This window comes from Falco naumanni, chromosome 1, assembly GCF_017639655.2.
Source record: "Falco naumanni isolate bFalNau1 chromosome 1, bFalNau1.pat, whole genome shotgun sequence".
Classification (NCBI taxonomy): domain Eukaryota; kingdom Metazoa; phylum Chordata; class Aves; order Falconiformes; family Falconidae; genus Falco; species Falco naumanni.
Window position 1 is genome coordinate 105,613,549 of NC_054054.1, and position 15,593 is coordinate 105,629,141.

The window sequence follows — 15,593 nt, forward strand, 5'->3', positions numbered from 1 at the left end:
AGGCTCCAGGAGGGCGGCGATGCCCCGCCCCCGCCCCGCCCCCTGGGCGTGCCCGGAAGCGGCGGGGGGGGCGCGGCCGCCCAGCGCAGCCCAGCGCCGCGGGCCGGGGCCGCTCGCCCGCCGCCATCGCCGCCATGGCCTGCGGCGCCTCGGCCGCCGAGTGCCTGCGGGAGTGGGAGGAGCTGCAGGACGGCTACCAGCGCATCCAGGTACCGCACCCCGCCGGCTGCCCGCACCCCGCCGGCTGCCGGCCCCGGCACCGCCCGCTGCCCCCCGGAGACCCCGGCCCGGCGGGCGGTGGCCTCAGCCGGCGGGTGGGCGAGCACCGGTGGCGGCCGGGTGGCGTCTGCGGTGGCGTCAGGGCTCGCTTCGACCCCGGCGTACCGCGGGGCGGTTCGTTACCCTTTGCCGGGGCAACGGCGGGGGGACCCCCTCGTCCCGGGGTTACCGGCACCGCGGGGGAGGGCTCCTCCGTGGGGGTGGTGGGTGCCCCCGCAGCATCCCCTCGGATTGCGGTCCCTTCTCCCCCTGTGGCCCTGCCGCGACCCTCTGTCGTGAATCCTTGTGCTTCTGGGAAAGGGTTTTGGAGCAGGGCAGGGGGTGCAGGGCTGGGCCGGGTCCCCACCACGGAGCCTTGCCCGGGCACCGGCCTTTGGCCAGAGCCGTGGCCTTCCAGGGCTGGCCGGTCTCCTTGTCCAGCCTGCCATGGACGTGGCGTCAAGACGCAAGATCTCCGGATTTTTAAAGGCCAGGAGCGGGGAGCGGCGCTGCCTGGCATGGCACGGCCGGGAAGGAGGTGCGCAGTTGCCGCTCCACACTCCTTATGGCTCCTCTCATCCTGGCTCTGGCAAGCCCAAAGCCGGCCTCGCAGGGGAGCAGAGGTAGCCAGGAATGGTCACACCACAGCCAGGCGCCTGGAATGGATAGCCTGCCTCCCTCAAACCCCGGGCACCCACCCTTGGGTGCCCCGGTACCCACCAGGGCTCTGTGCCAAGAAGGTGACTGGTATCAGAGCTGTTTCCACCTGCTTTGTGTAATCCCCAGGGCGCTTGTTGCCTGGGGAAGGAGTGGGCAGGGTTCAGCTCAGACAGGGGTCACCCAAGGAAAAGGTTGGTTAACCATCTTCTGCTGTGCTTCAGATCTGCAGCTGCACCAGTTCCCTTTCCCCCTCCTTCCCCCCTGGGAGCGGGGTGAAGCGGATGTTGTTGCGGGCACGTCGCAGCTGTGCCCAGATCTGGGGCAAGGGAGGCTTTGAGAAACCTCCTCTTGCTCCATAGGGGTTGCATGGATGTCCTGGGTTGCCCGCTTTGAACCCTGCACGCAGCCGTGCTGTGGCAGCCCTTTCCTTTGGAAACCTTCTCCTGGGGTGGCTCCTGGTCCAGGCTGTCTCCAGACATTGTGCTGGGATGCTGGCACGACTAAGGGAGTCGTCACAAAAGCTGCTTTTTCTCAGTTGACTCCAGAGCAAGAGAAGGAGGTGACTCCAGATGGGAGCAGGAAAGCTTGATAGCCGAGCAGCAAATGTCTCGTGAGAGATCAGGGACATAAATCACTGCAGGGGGAGCCAGCACTATCTGGGATCTGTTCCCACCCTGCCACTGCTTGTCACCAGAGGGAGAACAAGTTGTTTCCCTCTCTGTTTCACCTTTCTCCTTGCAGCTTTGAGATCTGCTGATAAAGTGCTTGATAAGAGCTACAGAGGCTAAAACTTGTGCATCAAGGTCTAGTCCAAGGGTTGTTACGAGCAGCATTTAATTCCCTAGTGAAGGTGGCATTCAGGCTGCCCGTGGTCGAAGTGAGGCTCTTTTCCAGCTGACCTGGACAAGAAGCAGCATAGATCCAGCCATGCTCTCTCCTTTCCTTTCTAAATATAGCAAAGAATGGCATCTAGCCTTACCCAGGTGTGGTTGGGTTACCGCCGCACGAGGAGCCAGGCGCTTGGCTGCAGCCCTGCTGCCACTCCGTCCTTTGTCTGGCTCGTTGACGGGCTCCTTCCAGCTTCCTGGGGGTGCATGGGATGGAGCCCCAGAGCCACGAGTCAGGTGCTGCACGAACCTCCAGGCAGAGAGAGCCGCTTGTCCTGCCCCAGCAGCCAAAGCCACCACTGCTGGGTGGCTGCTGCCCTCAGCTGTAGCCCTGGCCGCAGCAGCATTTTTTACTCCCCCGAGTCTTTCCCATCCCCGGTGCAGCAGTCAATGTTTTCCCAACTACGGGAGCATCCCCAGAGCAGGATTGCTGGCTGGACTTGCACAGGCCGCAGCTGGAGCCGGGTCGGACACAAGCCACGTGCGAGGGCCGGAGCAGGCTGTGCCATGCGGATGTGCCTGCACCTGTAGATAACTTCCTTGGGATTGGGGGTGGGCATCCCCAGCAGCTGCTCCTGCCCCCACAGGAGCCAGGATGGCTGCAGGCTGGCCCCAAACGTGCCTGGCCTCTACAACCACCTCTTGTCTTACCCAGCTGCTTTGCAGGTGAAGTTAAAGACGGCTTTTAACAGATGTCCCCACAGAAGGTCCGAGGACAGGGATGGCTGGGCAGGCAGCTGTAACGCATGCTGGTCTCTCCTTCCCAGGATAATCACAAGCTGTACAAGCAGAAACTTGAGGAGCTAACCAAGCTCCAGGACGGGATCTCCAGCTCCATCGCACGACAAAAGAAGCGACTGAAGGAGCTGTCGTTCTCTCTCAAAAAGTAAGTTGGCATCCTGGGACGGGGTGGGACAGGATGGGAAAGCAGCAAGGACAGGGCTGTTGAACTCAGCTCACGGCCCTGTGTCCAATTCAGACCTTGCTGCAGCCTCCGTGGTAGCAACGTGCTGTGGCGGTCTGGACTCACCCAGGCAGATCTTCCTTCCTCAGCTTCCCTTTTCTCTGCCCCGGTTTGTGCCTTGTTTGCAACTTGGGGCTTGCAAGGGCTTTGCAGGTAACTTGAACTGCCCTCTCCTGCACAAAGCTCTCTCCATCCTTCCTCGAGGGTGAGAAGACCACCTGGCCTCACTCACTCTCATTCCTGCTTCCTTTCCTTTAGCAACATCCCAGCTAGCCAGAGCAGCTTGCCCTGCCAATAGTCATGGACTTGCCTCTAGTCCATCTTCCCTGTCCTTGGGTTGTCCTTGTCTGAGACAGTCATGTATCAAGCGCCAGCACGTGCTGCTTGTGTTACAGAGGCTATCCTGATGCCAGCCCCTGTGTTTCCCCCCCCCCAGATGCAAAGCCCACGTGAGTCCCGAACAGGAGGAGTCCATCCAGGAGACCCAGAGCCTAATAAAAGAGAGGCAGAATGTTTTCTTTGAGATGGAGGCCTATCTACCAAAGAAGAACGGGTAAGAGGCCTCTCGTCCCTGGGTGAAACACCAATTCCTCCCTCCGCGTCCCTGTGGCTGGAATGCTGCAAGGCACAAACCTGCTGTCACCCTGCTCCCAGCAGTGTCCCAGCTGGGCTGCTCCGCTTCGGCTCCCCGGAGGACACCTGGGCAGGAGCCAGCCTGAGCCTCTGCAGCGCTGCCCTCGTCCCCCTCACTCCTCTGCCTGCTCGTGGCCTTCACCTGCCCTTGAACGGCAGCCGTGCGTGGGGGCGAGCCCCGGCAAGCACCCCAGTGCCCACAGGAGGTGGGGGGTGTGCTCAGCCACCCGTCCCCCTGCCCTTGGGAGGAGATGCCAGAGTGTTTGTGCCAGTCACGCTGCTTGGCAGCTCCGAGTGGAAAACAGCTGGGGGTTCTCAGCCCCGCGGCCGCACGAGGGGACAGCTCTGCCTCACCCCCGCGGCAGCGCTGCCAGCTCCCGGGCAGGCACCCATCCTAACTCCCCGTCTGCTCTCTCCCCAGGTTGTACCTGAGTCTGGTGCTCGGGAACGTGAACGTCACGCTGCTCAGCAAGCAGGCCAAGTACGGCTCTCGCGTCACTGCTGCCGTGTGCTTTGCCTGCCTTGGGATCCCCTTGTCACTGGGAAACAGCAGCTCCCGGGCTGAGCTGCCGCATGTGCAGCAGACACGTGGCTGGCTTGGCTCACCCGGTGCAGATTCCCGTCCCGGGCTGTCCCCTGCTTCCTTTCCTGGAATCAGCCGGGTCCTCGACTCCCCCTGACGCTTCTGCCACTGGGCTGGGACAGACCATTAGCTCTGACACGCTAAATAGGATCCTTCACTGAACCCCTCTCCAGGTCTCCCCTGTGTTAAGGGCTTCCAGGAGAGTCAGACTTGTGCAGCTACTGGCAAGCCACCACCTCTCCCCTTGGGGAAACGCCAATGGCCGGTTTTGGCCCATGAGAGCCCCCCTCCATGCTGGGACACTAATGCCAGAGGTGCCCAGCCAGGAGCCCGTGTCCTCCTCCCCCTGTTCCCCAGGTCTCCCCTTGGAGAGCTGCACAGACCCCAGTCTGCCCATCTTCCCAAGTTGTCCTGGCCACCCGCCAGGCTGGCATGGTTTGGAGGGTCTGGAAGGTGCCTCACCCGTGTGAAAGCAGCCTGGTGTGCTCTCCTCTCAGAAATACCCAGGAGACAGGGCTTTTCCTGAGCATGTCCCAGAGGTTCCCAGCAGAACACTTTTGTCCACCCAGGTGAGGACAGACTTCCAGCAGCCACCTTGCTCCAAGCCTTCCTTATGCTTCCCTGCAGGTTTGCATATAAAGATGAGTACGAGAAGTTCAAGCTCTACCTCACCATCATCTTACTCATAGTCTCTTTCTCCTGTCGCTTCCTCCTCAACTCCAGGTGAGTCTGGCTTGGATGCTGGGCAGAGATCTCCTCCCAGGGCCCCGTGTCCTCCTCTCCCATCCTAAAAGCTCCAGAGCTGAACAGGAGATCCTGAAAAAGTATCTGGCTGCTGCCCTGGAAGTGGGGTGGCTCTTGTGGCTGCTGTGATCGCACAGTGGCCATGGTGGGTGGTGGAGAAGCAGGTCTCCCTGACCGCAGGGTAGGTGGGCATCCCACAGGGTGGCTGCCTCCGTGCCCATGCCCCCAGCACGTGGGTGGTGCCACTTCTGCCACCTTTACGCCTTGCTTTGTTTGACACCAGGGTGACAGATGCTGTCTTTAACTTCCTCCTGGTGTGGTACTACTGCACCCTCACCATTCGGGAGAGCATCTTGATCAACAACGGATCCAAGTGAGTCCCTTGGGTTCCGGGAGGGGGACGTGTGGCGAGTTGGTCCTTCTCTGCAAGGCTGAGGAGTTGGGACCCATTGCGTAGCTCTGTGCTTCCCAAGGGAGCAGCTCCCTCCTACTTGGGGTGTGTAGCAAACCCCAGTAATGAGCTGTGTGAGTGGGGCGGGAGGAACTCCCCGTGCAGAGGCGTGCGGGAGGGTGGAGCAGGGGTTGAAAGAGACCCAGTCCCCAGGTGCTGCCTAAACTGGAGGCACTGGGTCCTGCTCCATGCACAGCTGTTTCATAATCTGCTCCTTGCCTTGCCCTGGGAGCTGGGGGGTGGCGCTGGGCTGGCTTCACTGTCCCAGGGTGCGTTTGGGTCCCGTTTCATGCTCCAGACCTGACACCGCTGCTTCTCTGTGTCTGCCTTCCAGAATCAAAGGCTGGTGGGTTTTCCATCACTATGTCTCCACCTTCCTCTCAGGTGTCATGCTAACGTGGTAAGTGTGCATCCCCCCGGCCCGTGGGGGGCTGGCTCGGGCTGTGGCCAGCTCAGGTGAAGGGGCCTTTGCTGCCTTAACCCATGGCCATAGTCCTGCTCCGTGCACGTTGTGGTCCAACAGTTGACTCCACGCGTTTCTCGCCGGGCCCAAGCGCCCTAAATGAAGCAGCCATCGGCACCTCTGTGTGGCAGGCAGGGTCCCTGGGCTGGGGCACACGAGGTGCTGTGACGCTGTGCCTGAGCTGGGGTGTCCCCCAGTTTCGGTGGGAGCCGGGGCGAGGCAGCGGTGCCCTTACCCTGGCTGTGGGGCAGGCAGGGGTGGCTGCGTCCCCTCTCGGCCCCACGTCCCCCAGCCAGCACCGTCTCTCCGCAGGCCAGACGGGCTCATGTACCAGATGTTCAGGAACCAGTTTCTTTCCTTCTCCATGTACCAGAGTAAGTGCTGCCACGTGGGCAGGGGGCTGGGGCTGGCCTGGGGTGCTGAGCATGCCTGCCTGGCCCTGCGACATGCGGAGACCCAGCTGTGGCTGCTCACAGCTCCCCCCTCCCCTGCGTTTTCCCTGGGCCTCTCTCCTGCCTGCCACTGCCCCGGCGCCGGGTATGGTTTTTGTGTACAGGGTCATCGCGGAGCCCGGCTGCTGCTGGGGCTGAGAGCTGGTGCCTGGGCACCTGCTGACCGCAGCCACGCTCTCCTTGCAGGCTTCGTGCAGTTCCTCCAGTACTACTATCAGAGTGGGTGCTTGTACCGGCTGCGAGCGCTGGGCGAGAGGCACAACATGGATCTGACTGTGGGTAAGCAGGGATTTTTCCTCACTGCTTGTCCCAGTTCAACTGGACCTGCTGTTGCCACAGGGCCTGTGGCTGCTAGCAGCCTCCCTCCCACCACCGGACTGGTGCTTGGCTAACTGGGAGCTGTGGTTTCCATTGAAGGCGATGGGTGACAGTTATTTTTGTTTTGAGGCTAGTTGGACTGCGGTTTATCAGGGGCAGAAACAGTAAAAGCTACAAGTAAAGCCAAAGCTGTGAGAGCAGCATCTCCTGGGGCTGGCAGCATCCTGTAGGCTGGATGTCATCATCCTCCTCCTCTCCTGGGGCCACCAGCCCAGGGCTGGCTCCCTCAGGAGGTGAGGTAGCAGTGGCTGTGGCTCCTGGCATCCGAGCTTTCCCCAGGAACCCCCTACAGATGTGAAACGTTCCTCCAGCACCCCACGTACCTGTGGGCTGCCACCTGCCTGGCCCCTGTGACACCGAGTGCTCAGGCTGAGGGACAGCAGCCGCAGGGAGGGCAGCTCTACCGGAGCAGCTTCCTCCAGAGCCCCCGTTGGATTAGCACTAGGAATCCCTGCAAGTACAAGTGCCCACGGTGAGGCTGCGTTAGCCTGGCAGGACCTTCTCAGCCAGGCATGGGGTGGCCACTGAACCTCCCGGCCCATGGCCCCAGGAGCTGGGCTCCATCCATTCCCCCGTGCAGCGTGTTCTGGGGTCCTCATGTAACCCTCCATCCTTTGCAGAGGGCTTCCAGTCCTGGATGTGGAGAGGCCTCACGTTCCTGCTTCCCTTCCTCTTCTTCGGGCAGGTGAGTGCGCACCGTTCCTTGCAGGGACCTCAGGAGGCCGGAGCCTCAGGGGGGAGCGGATCGTGCCGTATCACGCTTGGCAGCCTGGACACCACACGGGTCCCCGCAGGCTGCTGCAGCCACATGATACTGATGCCAGGGAAATACTTTCCACAAATACTGAGCTTTTTGTTTTCTTCCAAGGCACCCACCACCTCCGTGACTCAGCTGGTCAGGTGGGGAGGACCTGGGGAAGTTTTGCCAAGTTCTTAAGTGATGTGCAAAGTACGGCAGAGGGGCTGGCGCCGAGAGCCCTTCCAAAACCCCTCTGAGCTGCTGCGGCTGACGGGCCAGTTCTTCCTTGGTCATTCAGGCTGCTGGCTGAAAGCAGCAGGCTGATGTGAGGGTTCCTCCCGACCGCTGGGCTCTAGAGGGTGGCAAGGAAGGGGGAGATGTCCTAACTGGGGTCCTCTGCCCCCAAACTGGGATGGGGTCTCACTGCGTGCTGGGGCAGGCTGGCCTCACATGAGGTCTGCGGGGGGGGTTGTGCCCAGAGGAAGCAGCTGGATGAGCATCTGTGTGGGCTTGAGTGTCTGAAAGCAGAAACTCCTCTAAATCTCCTCTCTCCTGCAGTTCTGGCAGCTCTACAACGCCGTCACCCTCTTCCGCATGCTCCAGCACCCCGAGTGCAAGGAGTGGCAGGTAAGGGGGCTCCCAGGCAGCTGCCCTGGGGAGGGGGATGCCCCAGGCAATCCCTCCTGCTGACTTGTGCCTCTGTGGCTCCTGCAGGTCCTCATGTGCGGCCTCCCCTTCTTCATCCTTTTCCTGGGGAACTTCTTCACCACCCTCCGTGTGGTCCACCAGAAGTTTCAGAACAAGAACAAAGACACAAAGCGGAATTGAAGGGGGGCAGCGTGGGGGCCAGGACTGTTTCTCCCCACCAGCTCCAGCTCCCATCCCCTCGATGCCGTCCGGACTCTGGTGTCTGACCCCATCCCTTGGAAGCCCGGGCGTGGGACAGAGCTTGGCACCTGCTCACAAATGGACCGCGCATTCACCACGGTGCTGGATCCGGGAACGTCCTGCCTGCCTTCCTCCTCCAGGAGAGCAGGGTACCCGAGAGAGCTGCTCCCTTCCCTCTGCCCTGAAGACATTTGCTGGGATGGTTCCCAGGGATCAAGCCCAGCTCCTCTGGCTGTGGGCAGGGGCAGCGCAGGGTGCCCAGCGTGGGCAAGGCAGGGTGCAGGACTGCCGGCTGCCTCTTACTGCAGCTCCCTGGGGTGGTTGGGGCTCTCCCCCTTCTCACATCGCCTGCAGTCACTGCCCAGCACCCTCTCTGCTTCCAAGGGCAGCTGGAGGCTGTGCACAGTGCTGGCTCCCAGGCTCTGTGGGACCCCGCTCCTCTACCGTCGCACCGGTGGTGTGGGAGCACCCTGAGCCGGATCCAGGCTGCACACCAGAGCTGTGCAAACAGCACGCCGGTCTCGCATCTCTGGAGGATGCACGTGTAAAAATAAAGGGAAGGTGCTGCCTCGGGTTGCCGGGGCGGTCTCTGAACAGCTTGAATGCTCTGCTCTGCCGTTTGGGCTCATCTGGTCACCTCCCCGTGCCCCCACCCCAGCCCAGGGTGCGGCACTGTGAGCTGTGGCCACCTAATGAGCCCTGCAGGACATCAGCATCCCTACAGACTGGGGGAAGCCCTGTACTACCCCTGGGACCCCCTGGAGTGGTGGGAAGGAAAGAGCAGGTCTAGCACAGCTGTACCTTGGGCTGAAGCCCGCCAGACCAGGGCTCAGCACCCCCGGGCAGGGGCTGGCCCCAGCTCCAGAGCAGCCACCCAGTCCCCAGGTTTCCTCCTGGTTATCAGCCATTGCTCCTGCCTCCCTCTTCCCTCTGGTGGAGCAGAGAGAGGGCAGGAAGCAAACTACAGAAACAGTATTTTTATTCCAAGGGCAAATGTATTTAAATAATTTACAGTCATTGGACAGCCTGAAAGTTGGTTTTGGTTTGTTTTTTTTCTTTTTTTCTTTTTTCCCCATGATTTAAATCACAAAGATGTTAAAATAAAGACAGTATCTAAAAAATGACCATACACAGCATGAGGGAGGGGCTGAGCACAGGGGAGTTGCTGGACCCCAGGAAGGAAGCAGGGCCCCCCCCCCCTCCAAAAAAAGCATGTCTCTTCCAGAGGGGAGAGGAGCAACCCCCTCCCCGCTGTGTGCTGGAGGGGAGGGGGGAGCAGGGGTAAGGAGCAGGGGCCTGTGGGGTCTCTGTGCCCAAAGCTGGCCCGAGAGGGTGGGAGGGGGGCGAGGGCAGATCGCCGCCCCAGGCCATGCCCTCACACCAAACCCACAGCGCAGGGGGCTGCAAGCTCCTCCACCTCTGTCCTCCCCAGGGTGGTCTCCAGCCCCAGGGGATAAGGCAACACCTCGCGTTCAGGGAAGGACCCCAGAGCTCCCCCCGCACCGCCCGTCCCTCCTGCCCCACGTCAGCCATGTCCCTCACCTCAAGACGAACGCTGGTGCTGTGAGGTGCTCCCTGGGGTGCCGGGGGGATCACGGCTCCTGGACAGCAGCCTGAGCTACCCCCCTGCCCCTCTCAACCCCTGCCACCCCCGGGGTACACAGCCTGCCCCGAGGGGCTGCTGTGGGCCCGGAGGGGTTGGGAGTGACACTGGGGTAGCTGTGGGCTGCGGCCAACGCTGTCACCCACAGCAGCAGTGGGTCAGCAGGCACTTTGCACCTCCTGTGGGCCCACACCTGGGGACCTGTTCTATCCCCGGCCCCACCAACCCCGCTCTTAGCTCCAGACATCCAGAGAGTACCGGCCCTTCGTCATCAGTTTCTTTACATAGTCCACGGCCTGGGGCTGGCCCATGTTCCCGAACTCGGCCACGATCTCATAGAAGGTGTTCTGCACATCCCGGGCCATGTTGCGAGCATCGCTGGAAACAAGGGGACCGTGAGCGAGGCAGTAACATGGCAAAGCCACAGAGCCCTGGTGGCCTCTCAACACCCAAACGCGGACGGTTTGCTCACCCCAGCCCACCTGCCGCTCGCCCTCCCCCGGGACAAGGACAGCGTAACCCCCCCAGGGCTTGTAACACACAAGGTGAGGAACCGCATCGCCCTTCCCGGCCACCGGACCTACCCGCACACGTAGATATGAGCATTCCCCTCATTAATCAGCTTCCAGATGTTTTCCTTGTTCTTCTTCAGTAAGTGCTGAACATAAACCTGGCAGGGAACAAGGTGGATGTGAGAAGAGAAGAGCCCAGCCGAGCCCCCAGCCCGTGGGCCATGGTGGGGGCGGGGAAGCCAAGCCTGTGCTCCTGGCTCCACAAGAGAGCGGAGCTGCTGGGTGCTCCTCGGATGCCACCAGCCCTCCCCAGCCGCCAGGCTCGAGGCTGGGAGGCTCCAGCCCTCAGGGCTTTTTCGTCCCTCGCTGCCACAGCCGGGCATGACGAGGGGCAGCAGGGACGAGCAGCTGGGGGACCACAGCAGTACCTTCTCAGCCTGGTCCCTGGAAAAGGCGACGTTGAGCTGGGTGAGGACTCCCTCCTGATGGAAGCGGGCCAGCTCCTCGCGGTACAGGTAGTCCTCCCGCTCACGGCGGCAGCCGTAGTAAAGCACCGTCTCGCCCACCTCTTTGCCTGCGGGGTCACAGAGCGGCCATCAGCTGCCCCCCTGCAGCCCCCAACCCTGGCCTCCCCACCTCCCCTCATCCTGCCAGCCCAGGGGAGGCAGAGCTGCACCACAGCTTCTGTTCGTCAGGGGAAGCTCCAAGTACCCACGTGCTTTGGAATGAGTCTAAGTGACTTGACTGTGGTTATTTGGAGACACGGTGGCAGCGGTCAGAGAACTGACTCAGGTCTCTCTGCGCCACCCCCCCCCCCCAAACATCCTCTGCGGCCAAGAGGAGGACAAAGCATCCTCACGCTGGGCAAAAACACTTTGCTGTTCACCCTGCTCCACCACCTCTGCTCTTCGCTACAGCCATCAGCAGTGTGAGCAGCACAAGCTGCACCTCAGAGGCACCATCCTGCAGCAGGTCCAGTCCCCAGGGCTGGTTCTGGGCACTCACCTTGCTGCTTCAGCCAGGCCCGCTCCTGAATGAAGCCGATGAAGGGGGCTATGCCAGTTCCCGGTCCGATCATGATGACGGGCGTGCTGGGTTTGAAGGGCAGGCGGAACTGTGACTTCCTGACGTACATGGGCACCAGGGAGTTGCTCCCATTCTCGTTGGGCACCTTGTTCTTGAGCCAGTTGGTGGCCACCCCTTTGTTCAAGCGTCCCGTCTTGGTCTCGTACTCCACCGTCACGGCACAGATGTGGATGGCGTTGGGGTGAACCTGCAGGGAAGGGATGTCAGCACCAGGCCGAGAGGGAGCCCCAGCGACCCCACAGCTCAGTCCCTTGTGCTCAGGGATGGGGGGAAGTTTAACCTAATGTTAATGTTGGGACAGCTCTTCCTCCCCCGACAGATCAAGGCTCCCAGTATGCCCCACATGGGGCTTCTGTCTTGTGCCTGGCTCATCACAGGACCGCTGAGCTCCCTTCAGTATTGCCAACAACCTCACAGCTTCAGGCACAAAATGAGGAGTGAATTTTGACCACCCCCTAAAACGCCACCTTGCTTCCAAAGCCCTGGAAGCACGAAGAGGAGCAGGGCTGCGGGGAGGGCGGTGGTATTGGGGCGCAGCTGGCTGCGGCACGGGACCCCCTGCAGACCCTGTGGAGGCCTTTTCTCATGCACAGAGATAACAAAAGCTGCCCCTCTCACAGAAAGGGTCACCTGGGCAGGTTCCCCATGTCCAGGCCCCAGCTGAGAAGGGGCAGCAGTCCCTCACAGCCTCCGTCCCCGCTGGAAGCACGCTCACCTTGGACGAGGAGGCAATGGAGTAGTAGCGGGCCTGCAGGCGGGGCAGGAGCTCGCACAAGTGATCAATGGGGGGGCGCAGCGAGGGCATGTCCTGCAGGATGGCAAGGATGTTCCTCCGGGCCTCCACCACCCAGCTGAGGTAGAGAGCCTGCGGGCAAGGAGGGCACACGTGTGACAACTTCCCTACACAGCTGGCTAACACTCCCTCAAGCTCTCCGCACATGGTGCCCACCAGTCCTGGATCCCTTTCGGGGATCCCCCAGCACCCAGTTCAACCCAGCGGCTTTGCTGGGAAGGCCACAGCTCCCACCTTCCCCTCGGCAGCAGACGATGCCATTTTGCGGAGGCGCTCCTGCTCGCCGGCGTCCGTGGCGTACTGTGCCAGCTCGTAGAGGACGTTGGTGCGGGGCGGGTTGGTGATGTCCAGGTAGTACATCAGGGCTGTACGGTAGGACGTGGGGCAGGGGAAGGGATGTTTCTTATTGGATTCCTCTGGGGAAGAGGAAAAAAAAAATATTAAAAAAATCAGCAACTGCATGCCGTTATGCCAGATTTCGTTCCAGCAGCTACATCAGTGTATGGGAGCTTGAGACAAGGCAGGGGAAGGGGCTTGAGGGAGGAGAGCAGCCCTGGGGCTGAATCAGCCTGTTGGCCAAAGCCCCAAGCCCACACTGAAGCAGCTCCAGCGCAGGGCTGCTCCCTTCCCAGGCAGCTCCCTCTCCCAGAAGCCCATTTTGTGTTGCACAGATGCTGCCTGAGAGCTTATTAGCAAAAAAAAAAACCCAACAAAAAACCCCGTGCTTCCCAATGGGGCCCTCTGCCCCGAGGTATCTATGCACACAGGCACCCTGCAGATTCCCAGACCAAGCAGAAGGGCTGCTCTCCATGGCTAATCTGGCTTCACATCTCCTTCAGAGCTGGCCTCAAAAGCGTCCTTAGTCTCCTTCAGCCAGGGACAGCTGTGCTCAGAGCCCCCTTGGGAAAGGTAAGCACCAGCAATCACGGCTGGAGCCATTCAGTTCGGCAAATTAAGAGGTCTGAAAGGGACAGGAATGACAGCATGAGGCCAGACAACACAGGACGTCGCACTAGGGGGCTGCAGACTCCGGCAGTACGTTAAAGCCACTTGCATCTGATGCCCCAGGTCAGGCTGCACTGCTTCAGGAGTAAGGCAGGCAGCAGCTGCCACCTTCCTCCTGCCAGAGGCCAGCTCTGCTGGGAACGCTGCCCCAGAAGAGCTCTTTGTATCAGCACAAGTGCTCCCTCCTGGCAGTTCGGTCCCCCAGCCTGTGCCTCCTCCAAGGGCTGAACAACAGCATCTCAGACACTAAGACCCCTGCTGAGCTCCGGGGCTGCTGCGGCAGAAGGATGCTCTGGCGAGCTGATGCTCCGTAATTAGGAGTGTGCTGTTACATAATTTGTTGTTGAATGGGCACACTAAGTACATTTCACAACTGACCCACTTCAACTGGCTCTCGGCAAGCAGGCTCCATGCCACTGCTAAAACGGCATGGCATTTGGAGTGGCCACGGGACATCTCCGTTTGCCTGGAGGTACCCTATGGGACCCGAAGGTGATCTGACTCCTGCTCTGGTGGGAAGGACAGAGACCATAGCTGAAGGAGAACTGATGATGCTCAGGAGTGATTCATACTCACCATCCAAATTGTTCAGGGACATGATCGTGTCCAGATCCGTGCCCAGGATCTCACCGATCTGATTCACCAGAGAAGAGTCGTTGGCTGGGTACACCGCCACATGGTCCCCAGACTCATACCTGGCACGAGAGCAAGAGGAGAGCAGATAAAACACCAGCACTGCTCCTTGTCCACCCCAAGCCTGAGCTGCTCAGCCAGCAGACAAGTTGGCTGGTGCAAGGACAACACTGAGATCTGAGCTGCTACACGGTGCCTGCACAACCAGGGATGCCAAAGAGCTGGCAGTAACAGCAGAACATTATTCCACAACGGTCCTTTAAGAACCAGTTGGTTTTTTCACAAGGGCCTTCCGAGATAATAGCAGTTTTGCCAAGACTTTGACAAAGCCAGACTTCCAGCAAGGAAAGATGGGACAACTCCCTGGCAGACAAGGAACAAAGCTGCTCAAAACCTCTGCCGATTTTTGTTATATGTTAAACCACCTAGACTCATGGCTTTCTCACAAGCAGACATAGAGGAATTTGAGCCAGCAAGAAGGTTTTTAAGAACAGGGTTTTATTCCCCCCATGCTTGCACAACTCAGCCAGGCAAACCCAGGCACGAGTCATCCCCAGCTCTCCCCTCTCTCCAGTTTGTCTGCCCCCTCGTTTTTTGAATGCCTCCTAGAGAATTCTTGCAGCTGGGACTGCTCAGGTAGGATGGGTGCGTGCAGCCAGCTCTGGAGTGACCCAAAGCAGCCAGCTGGCATGGCCAGGCACAGCACAAGAGCTGGGAGAAAGTCCTGATATATGGTACAGAAGTCCAGAGGGGCAGTATTAAGTAATTATGAGAACAAGGTCCCCTTCTGAAGGGTGGGATGAGGCCAGTGCCACATCCTTGTTCTTTGCTCATGATGCAGACTGCTCCTGTGAAAACAGAGAAGCAGTCTCCCATGGCAAGCTACCTGATTTTGGAGTTGGAGATATCCAGCTCCAGGTGCATAAGGTGTCGCTCTCCACCCTCATTCAGCTTGCGGTTCTCTGTAACCTGGGCCAGGAAGGGGTTCTTGGCATCAAATGGTCTGGAAGGAAAGACAAGGACCCTCTGGGTTACTCTCCTGCAGGCTCACAGCTGTATCCAGGTGTGCTCCCACTGTCTCCAGAGCCAGTTCCCAGGACTTGAGCAGAGGGCTGTCCTCTTTCTCTTTCAAAGCACACTACAGCAGGAACCAAATTATGATCCTGCTGCTGCCACACTGGCACAGAAAACAAATCTCCTTCTAAGCAGAGCTCAGCAGTCAACAGCTTCTGTCCCATTAAGAATACATGACTCAAAAGTAGATCGGAGGGACTATCACATCCCAGCGAAATATTTCAGGTTGGAATTAATTTATACAGCTAATCATCCCACAGCAATACTGCAAGTGACCATCATGCATTAGCTACCCCACCCCGGGCAAGGAAAGGCTTTGAGTGACCTCAGGACAGCTGCTGCAAATGTACCCGCCAAAGGGCACACACAAACACAGCCACCTCCTCGCTGCTTCAGTAACCGGGGAATCTCAGAGAGTCCCAGTGGGGACTGGAGCCCGTCTCTCTTGGGCAGAGGCCGGCCACACGGCTGCACTGCAGAAATGACACTGCCTGCATAGCCGGGGGCGTTAGAAACATCCAGGATCCATCAGCCAAAGCCTGGCCCACGTGTACCCTGCCCAGGGTGGTTTGGCACTTACGGCTTCTGGTTCTCATAGCTCTTGAGGCGGCCCATCTCACCAGTGTAGACTTTGTTCATGTTAACATCGGTGTGCACCACCAGCTCATACTGGCGGATGCTGGAGGAGGAAGGGGGAGGAGAGGGAAAAAAAAAAAAGAAAAAAAAAAGAGAAAAAAGTCAAACTGGAAATCACACGGTACACCTGGAACCATCATCTGCTTTGCTG

At 59.9% G+C, this 15,593-nt stretch overlaps 2 protein-coding genes across 5 annotated transcripts in view; one reads left to right on the top strand and one right to left on the bottom strand.

Moving 5' to 3' along the window:
* Positions 1–77: 77 nt before the first annotated feature.
* TMEM120A (transmembrane protein 120A) lies at positions 78–8,694 on the top strand. Its single transcript, XM_040614480.1, has 12 exons — positions 78–209; positions 2,573–2,691; positions 3,206–3,322; positions 3,824–3,883; positions 4,613–4,708; positions 5,013–5,102; positions 5,515–5,580; positions 5,956–6,017; positions 6,282–6,374; positions 7,094–7,158; positions 7,771–7,839; positions 7,927–8,694. Exons 1-12 carry the CDS (start codon positions 135–137, stop codon positions 8,038–8,040), a joined length of 1,026 nt encoding a protein of 341 aa, XP_040470414.1. The 5' UTR covers positions 78–134; the 3' UTR covers positions 8,041–8,694.
* A 477-nt stretch (positions 8,695–9,171) lies between these two features.
* Positions 9,172–15,593, bottom strand: part of LOC121097432 (NADPH--cytochrome P450 reductase) — a 31,173-nt gene continuing 24,751 nt past the window's right edge. For all 4 annotated transcript variants that reach the window (XM_040614467.1, XM_040614446.1, XM_040614453.1 and 1 more), the window contains 9 exons: positions 15,387–15,485; positions 14,619–14,735; positions 13,676–13,794; positions 12,329–12,510; positions 12,017–12,166; positions 11,221–11,488; positions 10,644–10,789; positions 10,288–10,373; positions 9,172–10,081 (listed from right to left, as the gene is read on the bottom strand). In XM_040614467.1, the coding sequence (XP_040470401.1) occupies positions 9,937–10,081; positions 10,288–10,373; positions 10,644–10,789; positions 11,221–11,488; positions 12,017–12,166; positions 12,329–12,510; positions 13,676–13,794; positions 14,619–14,735; positions 15,387–15,485 (1,312 nt within the window). In that variant the 3' untranslated portion in view covers positions 9,172–9,936. The remainder of the gene's footprint in view (positions 10,082–10,287; positions 10,374–10,643; positions 10,790–11,220; positions 11,489–12,016; positions 12,167–12,328; positions 12,511–13,675; positions 13,795–14,618; positions 14,736–15,386; positions 15,486–15,593) is intronic.

Coding starts and splice junctions, on each gene's coding strand:
- TMEM120A (XM_040614480.1), top strand. CDS start 135: ATGGCCTGCGGCGCCTCGGCCGCCGAGTGCCTGCGGGAGTGGGAGGAG. Junction 3,884..4,612: donor CTGCTCAGCAAGCAGGCCAA/GTACGGCTCTCG, acceptor GCTTCCCTGCAG/GTTTGCATATAAAGATGAGT. Junction 5,103..5,514: donor TTGATCAACAACGGATCCAA/GTGAGTCCCTTG, acceptor TCTGCCTTCCAG/AATCAAAGGCTGGTGGGTTT.